Raw genomic sequence first — 13,676 nt, 5'->3', positions numbered from 1 at the left:
CAACAAAATTCCCTTTCGTAAATTCGTGTCTCCTATAAATTACAAATTTCGTTCCGAGATCTTTCTTGAAAATAACTATGAACTTGGGTATACAAACATTATTTAAACAAGCCGACTTAAAATCAAATACCAAATTACTGAAAAATTCTTTTAATTAAAAAAAATTACACATATAAAAATACTAGAGAATGAGAAAGAAGCAGAAAAAATCGTAGAAATAACTAACCTAGTGAAAATAATATATTAATTTCGTTAAAGGACTCACGTATTGTCCACTCCCTGCGTTGAATCATCCACGCCCCTACTTCAGTCGTAGCCGCGTGTCGTACCGGGATGAACGTCCTTTATTAACGATTTACCATTCCCCGAACTTTCGTTTTGCTTTACCGAATTCTAACTTTTTAATTCAATTGCTGTGTTTATTTGTGCGTGTTTCATGATAGCTACTGTTGAATTTATTTAAGGTTTGTATTGCATATTGTTATTATTTAGTAGTTTTAATAGATTGTGGTTTTAACAAAAAGATTTTTTTTTAGATTTTCCTTGATTAATGTTATTTCGGGATTATTTTTAAATGTGTTTTTTTAGTTCTTTTTTATTATTTCATTTAAATAAAATTACCTACCTTACTTTTTCTATCTCCTGTATTTTCTTTTGTTTTTTTAAATAATATTTTTTTTATGAGTGTTTTTATAAAATATATTTTTTGGCGAGTATCTTACTCATATAATATTTTAAGTATTGAATAACGTTTTTAGTTTCTTTTAATTTTCACGTTTTTGTGCACTATTTCTACATAAATATTATGTACATATTTGCAAAGTTTCAGAAAGTTGTATAAACTTTTGGTTTTATAAATATGTATGCACGTATCGGTCCGTATACTTTCCATTCTCAGTACATGATCTTGACTTGCATAAGTATTTTTGAAACAGACCACATATACAAGTTTCCAAAAAGTTTCAAATGTATACATATTTATGCAGTTGACTGTACAAAGTTGTATTTTAAACTACAATATGATTTTTAACTGAACTTTAATAAATATACAGAATAGGCATGGTGTAGGAGTAACATCATTAATTTAGTCTCATGAGGGACAATTGTCAGAATTAAGACAAGATGAAGAATGATCGTTTGTGACGAAAGAATAATGTGGATTAAATTTAACATGAATCGTAATTTTTTTTAATATATGCTACTAGGAATTATTTTTAAAATTATTAATTTACATAAACTACCAAGCCTATGACATCTCTATAATGGCAACTAAGAATGCTAGAAGCATACAACACTACTTCATGCTTGTATGCTATTAGGCTTTGTTTATTTTTCTCGAATAAATGCCTATTTGTACAAAAGCTGACTTTTTAAGTCTGTCATTCTGACCGCTGTCTTAGAATGAATCAAGGTGCGAGTTCATTGACCTATATTTTGTTTTTAAATTGGATCAAACCCATCGTATTAATATCGGTTGTTTAATTTTGAGTACTTAGGTGCTGCCTCTTGAACTCAGTGTCACTAAGGGAATATATTAGTGTAGATTTCAAATTGTTTTACTACTTACTAAGTGACTATTTCAATTAATACTAATATTGTTAGTACGGTGCTTATAGTTATGGTATAATTACCCAAGTTAAATATAACTACTACATCTAAAGACATCATAATTATAAGAGGTCCATAAAATAAACGAAATTCTTGGCAGGTTAAAGGAAATGTCCACGTAGATTATGTTATTAAAAAACTTGGCCGTGACATATTTTACTTGTCTCAAAATCCTTAAGAGCCACATTCGTTCTAAATTTGAAAAGAAAAAAAATAGCGACTTTAATAAACGATGGTGAGGAAGCTCGGGCGGGAATTTTTCGTAGAAATTTTCACAGGAATTTCATTGTAAGTGGTCTTCCCTGAGACGATCTCGGCGCCAATTAGTGTCACTCGTTTATTAGTTCCAAGCTTCGGCAAAAGAATACTTTGTACAGTATTGAACATTTAAAAGAAAAAAACTTACATCCCCGCATATTTTATACAAAATTTTCGCATTAAAATCTTTATTTTAGCTTCTTTTTTTGTTAAGGATATTAAATTCTTTCAACAGCTTTTCTACTTCATGTTTTCGCTTGTAATATAATAATATTAACGATTTATAAATCCTTCATAAACGAACACAAGAAAATGTTTTACAACAATTTAACATACATTATGTAATCGACTGAAAACTTGAAGTAACTTTATCAGAACTTGTAATCCGTAGATGCATAACTTACGCAAAACTTAAGGCAGCTGTACCGCACTTTCCTACATCAATCAAATTTTATCCCGCACATAAATACTTCGCAACTAATTACCTTAAGCGGGGATAGACACTTACCAGCGCTATAACTTACTGAAATTTAAGTTACACAACTTAGCTAGGCTCCAGTTTCAAGTTGATTTTAATTGATTTATCTAAAATATGTGTTCCTTATACATAGAAAATTCTTTAATACAGTTTTTTTTTAATTGTATTTTTTTTATTATTGTATCATAAGAAGTAATTTTTAAAGTTTATTAAAAAAAAGGAAAAAGAAAGAAGACAAGAAAACAATATAGATTAAAAGATAAAAAAATGTGAAATTATTATTTTGTTTACAAAGTTCAGGTCTTTATTTGTACGAGCGAATAATTATTCTCAAGTCCGTTTAATGTTTTCATTATGAAAAGGCACATTATACAACTTAAGGGCTTATCTCTAAAACAGCATGAAGAACATCGTATTCACTGGATTAATCTTATATTCGCCTAAAGGGATCTCAAGGTTTCTGTCTTAAATTGTATGGCCTATTTTGTAACAGGATTAATATTACGAAATCTTAAAGCGTAGAAAGTAAAGACCCGTTTTGACCAAAATATATTAACATACTTAAATGATATTTCCTATGTAAGTGACTTACGTAACTTACTCAAGAAAACTTTTTTCATTTAAGTTATTCTAATTTTCAGTCAGTATTACTATAAAAAAGTAGCATCTTATTTTCCTTATGATTATATAAAAAGGAAACCAAAGCACCTCCAAAGACAAAGATATTTTGAAGAGATCCGTCAAATAATTTTGACCTAAATTAAAAAAAAAAAACAAAGAAGAACCGAAAGTCTTAACACTTGAAAATCGCACAAAAAACCGCCGAGCACTTCAAACATTTTGAACGCACTTAAATAGATATAAAAATGTATTGTAATATTAAAATGTATACGAACCTCGTTTCGCTTACAAAGAGCAACAATATAAAGATACAATACAAAGTAAGCAGAAAGTGAAATGATTTCGTTCATTTTTTCCGAGTGTATCTTTACAGCTTATTTCGAAAGACAAACGATCGGGTACAGTCCAAGTGAAAAAAATTAAATCTAAAAACAAAAGACGAACTTGATTCTCGATCCTCCACTTCAAGTCTCTTTGAATGGAAATTGTCGAAAACCTTCTTAAAGACAAAAGACGAGAGTCTTTAGAAGTTGAGTAATAAAAGTCCATTATTTTTTTTTTGTTGAATACTGTATAGACTTTTCAGGATGAAAAATTATTAAAAAGACAAAAGATAAAATTTATTAAGACTATCCTTTTAAAATAATTTAAATACAACAAATTTCAATGTATACGTTCCTAAATCACTGGACAGATTTTGATGAAATTTTGGTAGTAACTTGGAAAGTTTGTCTAAAACTGTAATCGTAATTTTTTTATCTACTTAAAAAATAATAATAACATTGTAGTCGGCTGTAACTAAACATTATTTTCATAATCACTGATGTACTGTTTCATTCGCTGTGTATTATTTGTCCCTTACTTAAATAAATATAAAAATCTACAAAAATTACTTTTCATAAAACCTTTGATGTTTGAATGCCTAACATTGAAACAAAGGCCTCTTTTATATTTCATTCCTAAAAACAATTTTGTTAATTTTTTAATAAAATATTCTCACAACGTATTTTTATGTTTTCAGGTACATTAAAATGCCCGACATGGATGTGGTCGTGAAATATTTACTCTTAACTTTGGCTTTGACTTCATTTCAAATATCATACACAGAGAGTCGGCTTAATGAGAAACGCAGAGACAAAACGGACAGAAGACACCATTCAGTACAAGTAAAGGATAATTTATGCGAAATCGCAAATAGAGAGTCTAAAGTGCATTGCTACTGTGAGAGAACTGAAATCAATACTGCGACTAGGGCTGATTGTTGGGTGTTCAATGGTGGCATTGATGAAAGCGACCCCATATGGGCGAGCTTCAATTCTCAAATGTATTTAGAGAGACTCACGTTTAATGTTAGATCGGACGGAGCCTTGACGTTCATTCCGCTAGCTGTGATACATCGTCTCAAGAGATTGCAAAAGCTATACATACACTATGCGACATTGAATAAAATAGAAAAGAAAACATTCACAAATCTGACATCAATTAAAGAGATAACATTGATGAATAATAAAATTACTGAATTAGATTTCTCCGCCTTCAAAGGTCTACCGGCTCTAGTCAATATAACAATCAAAGAGAATAAAATAACGGAAATACAAAGAGACATATTCGTGGAATTACCAAGTTTGAAATATCTTGATTTATCGTTCAACAATATCAATCTCGCCCACGACGGCTGTTTCGAGCATCTATCTATATTAAACGATCTAGTTCTGGAAGCGAATTTAATTACAGTTCTGACTAGAGATACTTTCAGAGGACTTGCTAATTTGACAAGATTGGATTTGAGGTCGAACAAGTTATCAATGATCGGCGATTTGACATTTACGGAATTGTGGAATTTGAATGAGCTACTCTTGGATAACAATGAATTGAAATATTTGTCTGAAAGGGCTTTTGATGGACTCGCTTTGCTGGAGAAGTTGTCAATGACGGGTAATCAATTGCAGTCTATCAATGAAGGACTTTTGGAAGGCGTTCGAGGGCTTAAATTATTGGATTTGAGGAATAATGAATTGAAAACCTTTTCCCTAGAAACGGTTAAACCAATATTTGAAAATTTAAAAGATAAATCATCGGTACTCTATTTAAGTGGTGAGTTAAAAAAATATTTAGTTTAAGTATTAGAAAACTCTTCCGATCTGATAATCATGTGCTAGAATCTCTTTCATCTTTATTTCACGATTTCTTCAATATATCAAATTAGATACATTTCCGGGATTTAATAACTGTATAAGCTTGTAACTTGTAATTGTAGAGTAAGCGTAGCATTAAGATTGCTTCCTGTGCTTTAATAATACTACTAACTGTCCATTTACGGGTAACTAACTCTGTTTCACTAACAATAGAATGTGTATCAATCCCCTTTGGTGCTTTAATCCCCTGTTCTCAACTTTGAGTACAATAGTCCCCCTTCAGAAAATCAACAACAAAATAACTTTTTGAATGCAATGAATGTGAATTATTTAACTGTACAAACATAATAGTTGTATTACTATGTAATTTATTCCCTTTGCTGTCAACAAGTCAAAGTTTTTAAGAACTAGTTATTAGTAAAATGAAATGTTTGACTAAAAGCAAAAACTTGATTTTAGCTTACTATTATTATTTTGATCTTCGTTAGTATAAGTTTTGACTGCCACTGTACATTTTTGTACCTAGTTTTCTGTTTGCAGTAGAAACCCATGGGTACAATCATGAAGAAATGTAAATCTCATTTTTTTTGTTAATGCGATACATTACATCTAAAATACATGTTTTAATTATTTTGCAGGTAACGACTTTAACTGTAATTGCCAACTGATTTGGTTGCTAACACTAAGAAATGAAACAAAAAGTGAACCACTTAAATTAGCACTGAACACAATCACATGTACATTTGATAGGAATGAAGGACCCCAATTCAAAGAAGAACAAGATGTGAAAGATAAAGTGGAAAAGGTATTCGAACTTGGTACTAATAGTGATGTGTTCCAACAAACTGATGATGAATTGTACGCTGAAAATCCACAATATAAATTGGACACAACAGAGACCAGTTTATCTAATGAAGTAGTACTAGTTGATGTACCGATAGAATCTTTAACATGTCCTGGTGAAAAATTGCCTAAAAGAGAAGATTCTTTGATGTTATCATCTAAAGACGAAAGTTACTGGCAATCAAATTCAAGTTCAAATTCAAATGTGACGTCATTTCCATTAATAATTCTGTTATTAGCATCTTATATTTATCATTAATTAATTGATGGAAAAGAAGACATTCCTTTTAGTGTGTTTCAATGTGAATATAAAAATAATGTAAGATAAACTATTGTACGTAAATCGCTGTTTATAGCTTTGCTTTATTAAATAAATAATTAGATATTCTTTTGGATTTTTATTATGTGTACTTTAATACTAATTGCATTATAAATTAATACGATGAAATAAAACGGACATAAACTGAAGGTTAGTAAGTTATTCAAAATTTGATTGTAATGTATAATTTCCTAAGGAGCTCGGAAAATAATTAAATCAAACATTTCATGTACCAAACAAAGTAGCATACAAACAAATAATTAATCAAACACGTAAAATTTTGCAAAAACAAAGTCGATTATCGGGCGCGTAACTTATCACAGTGTTTAAACCGAAAAAAGTTCAAAGTCAGAGTTTCTGCAAGTTAAGAATTCTAACATTTAAAAATTATATAATTAAGGCACCCGCACGGAACATTGAAAACACCGTTCGGTATAATGGCGCATGCAACTGTGCCGAAATATCGGGAGCTCAAAGAGCCTAATCGTGGTAAGAATCCCGTTTCTTACGAACAGTATAATAGTAAAAATCAAGAAAGTTTGAAGTTATATATTGAAAACACCGTCGTAGTATAACTAAAGGTACGGTTTGCACTGAAATTATGTTTATATAACACAAGACATTTTATTGGATTTTTCATTACTAGTTTAGAATCGGAACCGACAATTTGAACTGTAATTACTAGATCGTAACCAACAATTATTTAGCGTAGACGCTACCGAGTTGATAATTTAAAACATATGTATTTTATATGATTCAATTCGGTACGAAATCAAAGCGTTGTACGGTATGCAAAAAGAATACATCTATCACCAAATATTGAATGAACGTTTCCCATATGCATCTGCAACAATCTCTTAAGTCTACAAAGTCAGGCAGCAAACAGAAAAAAGAACATTTCTTTCCAATTTCCCCGATTCCGTCATTTCTTTATTAATACAATTTAGAAGAAGAAAGGGGCTAGGATAGACTAATGGCACTTCTTTCATCAGTCGACATGCATAACACTCTAAAAAAGTGATGAATCTGTTCTTTCTAATAACGTGTAGACTTTCTTATAAAGACTTTTAAAAAATAATCTTTTCAGTTGGACCATATTAATTTGAATAATTAAATAGAACAAATTTGACAACTGACTCAGTTTTGCCTTCACTGTAGTAGAACGATGTAATTAAATTTAGATTAGGTGCTGTATCTAGCTACAAATTAAAATCAGCCTTCATAAAATATTCTGATATACCTATATTACCACAATTTAATTTAAAAGCACAGGTCCAGAATAGAATGGATAGTTGATGTTTCAGTTTAAGTGCTACTTTTCTTGTGAATATAACTCTTTAAATATATTTATTTTACCTTGAACTTTTAATTCGAAACGCCTGTGAATTTTTAATAGCAAAAAATATTATAACATTCTTTGTATGCATTTTATCGTTAGGCTAACATTGAATATAACTTTGTGCACACAAAAAATCATTTTAAATTATCTAAATTTACGTAAAAACCACATAATATCTTTTTAGATGACCCATATATAAGGAACTAGATATTACAACTTCTCATATGAACATTACCAAGTTGTAATATTTTGTGTGGTTTCCCCTATGAAATAATCCAAATACAACCAATATGATAAATCTATACCTTTTTAATAATGTCCACCGACTATTCTTGCATTGTAAAAGGGAACAATATTGAGTTATTAACCACAATAGCTCGACGGGATGTAAGGGGAAATAAAGATTTAAGGGGAAAAATATCGTTGTTTAATACGTGAATAACTATTGACAGATATGATTTACTCGAATTACCAATTATTATATTCTTTTGAGTTGTTTCTATTTTGATTGAATTGTGAATGTTACAGTTATTGTGGAGAAATTTTATATAACCGCGTTATACAAAAATGAAGTGGAATAAGTTTTGGACCTTGTATTGTATTGGTCATTTTTTTTTACAAATAACTCAAATAAGTAATTCAAATTTCAATAAAAGGTTCAAATTTATTTTATTTTATAAACTCTAAGGTGATAGATGAGGCTAGATATTAAATCTTACTAATATTATAAATGCGAATGTTTAGATGGATGGATGTTTGTTTGAAGGTATCTCTGAAACGGCTCAACAGATCTTGATGAAATTTGAAAAAGATGTAGAACATAATCTGGAAGAACACATGGGCTACTTATTAAGTTTTTTTAATTCCGCACAGACAAAGACGCGAGCGACAGCTATAACTTATAAAATAAGTAAAAGTAATGCCAAACAAAAATGTAGCTCGTAATTGATAAGGAAAGATCTGTACCAAAGTTTGGTCAAGTTAATCCTAAGTTATCGAAGCTCAACAAATTCTTTGGACGTATTTCGTAAACATATGAATATACTCAAGAAAAAGGAAAATTTCGTAGTATGTTATTCGTAGACAAAAATGTTGTTTATTTTGACACTGCTAAATACTTCATCATAAAATATAACCCCATTGCAACTAGAGTCAGCAAAAGAAAAATTTACTAGCAATAAATTCATCTATTTGCATCTTTTCCTCCTAAAACAATATTGTTTCAGAATTGAAACAAGAATATGCTAACTCAAATTTTGTGTATCAATGTGGTGTAATATATTCCGTTGTTCCCTAAAGTAATTCTTGTAAAATAAGTTATATTCAAGTTCAAGAAAAAACATCTCATAGAAACTGGCTCTATATCAAACAAATCTTGTATTGCATTATCTAATACAGTAAAAGAATCAAAATGTGATATATTAGAATTTAGAAAAAAAAAAATTTTAGATGTAGTTTTTTTGCCGGCATCTGTACGGGCGTAATCAATTTATACTTCTCAAAATTACAACTAACAATTAACATTCCTGTGTATCCTGAAATACTGATCAGTATTTCAGGATAATATATAAACAATGATTTTAATTGTATTAATACTGTGTCTGTTTTTATACAGCAACTCCCACACATTAAAGAAAATCATAAAGATAAATAAATCTAGACCGTCAAAGTTATTATCCTTTGTATTCCTTGTAGAATACAATTTAATAAAAAAAATATTACGTAGAACTCAGTCAATAAGATATCAATTTTCAATCAAAACCCACTTATATCATCGTACCCGAGATGTGGAAGCAGAAAATAAAACAAATATTGGATTACTAATCCAGTTTAAAATTGCTTTAAGTTACTTGCTATATTATTTAATAGCTGTCGCCCGTGACTACATCCGCACGGAATTTAAAAAAAAAACGTAATAAGTAGCTTATCGTTCCTCCAGATTATATTCTACATCTGTGCCAAATTTTATCAAGATCTGTTTAGCCATTACGGAGATATCTTCAAAAAAACATCCATTTATCCATCCATCTAAACATTCGCATTTATAATATTAGGTCCTTACATATGAAATTGGCGTTTTGTATGGGAGGAACAAAAAGTCGAATATTTTTAATATAATATATTTAATTAATCAAAGTATGAACCATTATTTTCTATGCACTTTTACCATCTCATAGGTAGTTCATTGATCCCTTTACTAAAAAAACCAGTCGGACGGGAATCAATAAAATCTTTGAAGGCGATTTGGACTGCCCCATCGGAGTTGAATTTTTTCCCTTGCAAGAAGTTATCCAAATTTCGAAAAAAATGGTAATCTGTTGGAGCAAGGTCCGGGGAGTACGGATGATGTCTTAGACTTTCCAATTGAAGCTCTTCTAATTTAGTAGCCGTCTGTTGCGCAATGTGTGGTCTAGCGTTGTCGTGAAGCAGCAGTGGCGTGGAGCGATTGACCAGCCTAGGTTGTTTAGCCGCTAGCTTTTCCATCATGGTTTGCAATTGCTGACAATAGACATCAGCCGTAATAGTCTGGCCAGATTTGAGAAAACTGTAATGAACAATACCGGCACTAGTCCACCAAACGCTTACAAATAACTTTTATGGGGTTAATTTTCGCTTGGGGCAGGATTTGGCTGGCTGGCCAGGATCCAACCATTGCGCTGAGCGCTTCCGATTATCGTAAAGAACCCATTTTTCATCACAGGTAATGATTCGGTTTAAAATACCTTCATTATTGGGCCGATTTAGTAATGTAACGCAGCAGTCGACGCGCGTTTGCCGGTTTGCTTCAGTCAATTCGTGAGGTACCCACCTTTCAAGCTTTTTAATCTTCCCAATTTGCTTCAAGTGAATTAAATCAGTTTTATCACTAACATCGCAGCCTGCAGCTAACTCGGACGTGGTTTGCGATGGATCCGCTTCCACAATAGCCTTCAACTCTTCATTATCAACTTGAGTCTTAGGCCGTCCACGGGGCTTGTTCTGCAGATCGAAATTTCCAGAACGAAAACGTTGGAACCAAAAACGAACTGTGTTTTCTTTTGCAACACGACCGCCATACACATCATTCACCCTTCGAGTCGTTTCCGCAGCACTAGTGCCACGGCGGAACTCGTATTCGTAAATAATGCCATATTTTAAGTTATCCATTTTGTAAAATGAGTGACGCAAACAGAAAAAAACAGAAGAAAAAAAACAAATGAATGACGGTCATCGAACCACAAATACATGAGTCTATAGCTGTACAAATTTGAATTTGAAATTCCTTACCAAAGAGGAGAAATTCGTGATTAAAGTGGCCAGTACGAAAAACGCCAATTTCATATGTAAGGACCTAATATTAGTAAGATTTCTCAGACGATTGACTTAGAAGTAAAATAATGATAGACGCTTGTAAGTTACTTGATAATGCAGGGAAAATCGGAGGGCACTAAACCACGGGGAAGGTCTATGAGATGGACTGACCAAATCGGAACGGCTGTAAATGTCCGCACCAATGTACAAAAAAGGCAACGATCAAGAAAGAATGGCAGAAGCTTGTGAAACGGTTTACTGATACACTATGACTACAACCATTCTGAAAAGACTGCAGCAATGAAGAAAAAGAAATTAAACCCTTTGATTGATTTTGACGAATATCGTTTGTTTCATATTCTCCCCTTGAATCATAGTAAACATACGGATTAAAATGCCTATACATTTATCGTAGGTTTCTGAGACATTTCATCCCTGCAATTAACTTTGACAAAACAGAGATAATATATTTTAAACGGGAATTTTGGTCTCAGAAACCGGTTTAACCGGTTTTTAAATAAACTATTACTTCGTATACCATCATTAAAATCTCATCACATATTTACAATTGTTATGTGTTTGTTCAATGTAGCTATGTTTGTTTTCATTTAATTTGAGCATTAAATATACATTACTTTTCAACATTTTGGCATTCGCGCAGGAACATATTTGGAGTTTTATTACGTTTTGGCGAGACGCCATCCCGCTTTAATAAAGTATAAAATGTTTTGTATAATAATATTACTTCCCGTCCTGTTTTGTAACTATACTAGTGCTGCTTCCATGATGAAGAATTCAAATAATTACGTAAGTTTAATCTTGCAATGTGCAAAGATACAGAAATACCAAGAACTTACGGATATATTACTGCCACTCGTGACTTCGTCCGCATGGAATTAAAAAAATACTTTATAAGTAGCCTATGTGTTATTCCTGACTAAGTTCTACATCTCTGTCAAATATCATCAAGATCCGTTAAGCCGTTCTTGAATAATACCTTTAAACAAACATCCATCCATCCATCTAAACATTTGTATTTATAATATTAGTAAGATGTTAAAATAGGATTTTCTGTTATGTAAAGAATGAATTCAGATATGACGGCTGATAGAGATACCAAAGAACGGATATATGTGTTGTGTTGTGAAGAAACGAAGTACGACGATAGTTAGGCAGACGACAGTCGATTGTTTTTGTACATGTGTCAGCAGTTGAAACTCGTAGCTTTAATTGTTTTTTAATTCTCAGGGCCCTTATGTTGTGGGATGGAAAAATTTCGACACCTGTCACGGTCCTAAGTCGGTGAATTTAACCACGTACACCACTGAATTGATAATTGAAAATAATACGTATAGTGGTATAATCAATATTACTTTCCTTGATCAAACGATAATAGAAGAAGTAAGTAAAAAATATTTACAAATCTTAATATATTATATGAATTTTCCTCATTCGGAAATATGTGAATTTTTAACACAATGTACAATTTCACAGGTAAAAATGTCCGTATTTATTAAGGAAAAACGAAAAACCCTACTTTGGAATTACATTGTTGTGAAGCCTTGCCAACATTTCGCACTTGCTGCGGTATTGGAAACTTATGTAGGTGCCAAAAATTGTGTTGTCAAAAAGGTCAGTTCATAAGAATATTGTTACATTCATGCTATAGTAAATTGAACTTTATGAATCTATATATATATAAAAGAAAGTCGTGTTAGTTACACTATTTATAACTCAAGAACGGCTAAATCGATTTGACTGAAATTTGGTGGGCAGGTAACTTAGAATCAGGAAACGGACATAGGATAATTTTTACCACGTTTTCTAATTTTTATTCCGCGCGGACGGAGATGCGGGAAAAAGCTAGTATATATATAAAAGAAAGTCGTGTTATTTACACTATTTATAACTCAAGATCGGTCGAACTGATTTAGCTTAGAACTAGGAGACGAACATAGGATCTTTTTTTATCTTGTGTGCATTTTTTTATTCTGCGCGGACGGAGTCGCGGGTAAAAGCTAGTTTTTAATATACTAAGGCAGTTTAGATTAAATCGTATGTTATTTTTATACACCGATCAATAAAAAGAAACAACTTACTACCTTGTGTGATTTACTTCTAGTGTTACAAAAGTGCAGTTGTTTCACAAAAAGTCTTTTTAACAAAATCCATCTATTTTCCAGGGAACGTACAACTGTAATTTGAACTTCACGGAAATAATTCATAACTACATCGGGACCTCGTTCTTCTACGGTGAATTCATATTCAAAGCTGTTGTGCTCTCTAAGAGAGGAAACATTATTTGTCTCGTCTTTACTCCAATTATTCAAAAGAAAGACTAATTATTTGTTCACCCTTTATAGTAAACTATTAACTGGAATTAATTTCTTTGATTAATTAGTACTTTAACGAAGTCACACGTTAGTTTTATTAATTTTATCCAACATTATGATTGATCAGTACATAGAGGTCCACAAGAAAAGTCATTAGCGAAAACATCGGGGATTTCCACTAAATTATAATTTAGATTCTAAAAGGAGCGAGTGACTTGCACATTTGCAATCCAAGATTTCTTTTTCTCTAATTACTGCTATCATTAGATTTGCAACGTCGTTCCTAGCACTTTATTGCTATGCCATTACTTCAGGCGTTCAAGATTAGAAAACGAAAAAGATTTCTACAGGAAATTATTCAGGGACTTCTGTTTGATTTCTTAAAATACTTTTTCACAGAAGTGTTTCAGCTTTAGAAAATGAATTCATGATTTGGTTTAATAAATGTTTT

At 31.4% G+C, this 13,676-nt stretch overlaps 1 protein-coding gene across 1 annotated transcript; it reads left to right on the top strand.

Annotated features, from left to right (window-relative positions):
* Positions 1-342: 342 nt before the first annotated feature.
* LOC106708373 (connectin) lies at positions 343-6,202 on the top strand. The gene is made up of 3 exons (XM_045681097.1): positions 343-464; positions 3,987-5,059; positions 5,739-6,202. Exons 2-3 carry the CDS (start codon positions 3,997-3,999, stop codon positions 6,200-6,202), a joined length of 1,527 nt encoding a protein of 508 aa, XP_045537053.1. The 5' UTR covers positions 343-464; positions 3,987-3,996.
* Positions 6,203-13,676: the final 7,474 nt, after the last annotated feature.

Source organism: Papilio machaon, chromosome 14 (assembly GCF_912999745.1).
Source record: "Papilio machaon chromosome 14, ilPapMach1.1, whole genome shotgun sequence".
NCBI lineage: Eukaryota > Metazoa > Arthropoda > Insecta > Lepidoptera > Papilionidae > Papilio > Papilio machaon.
Note: the sequence above shows the minus strand (reverse complement) of the source record. Positions and strands in the feature narration are given on the sequence as shown.

Bases quoted from the DNA above. Each gene is read 5' to 3' on its own strand.
- LOC106708373 (XM_045681097.1), top strand. From the start codon at position 3,997: ATGCCCGACATGGATGTGGTCGTGAAATATTTACTCTTAACTTTGGCT. The intron at 5,060-5,738 runs GTGAGTTAAAAA...ATTATTTTGCAG, and splicing joins ATCGGTACTCTATTTAAGTG to GTAACGACTTTAACTGTAAT.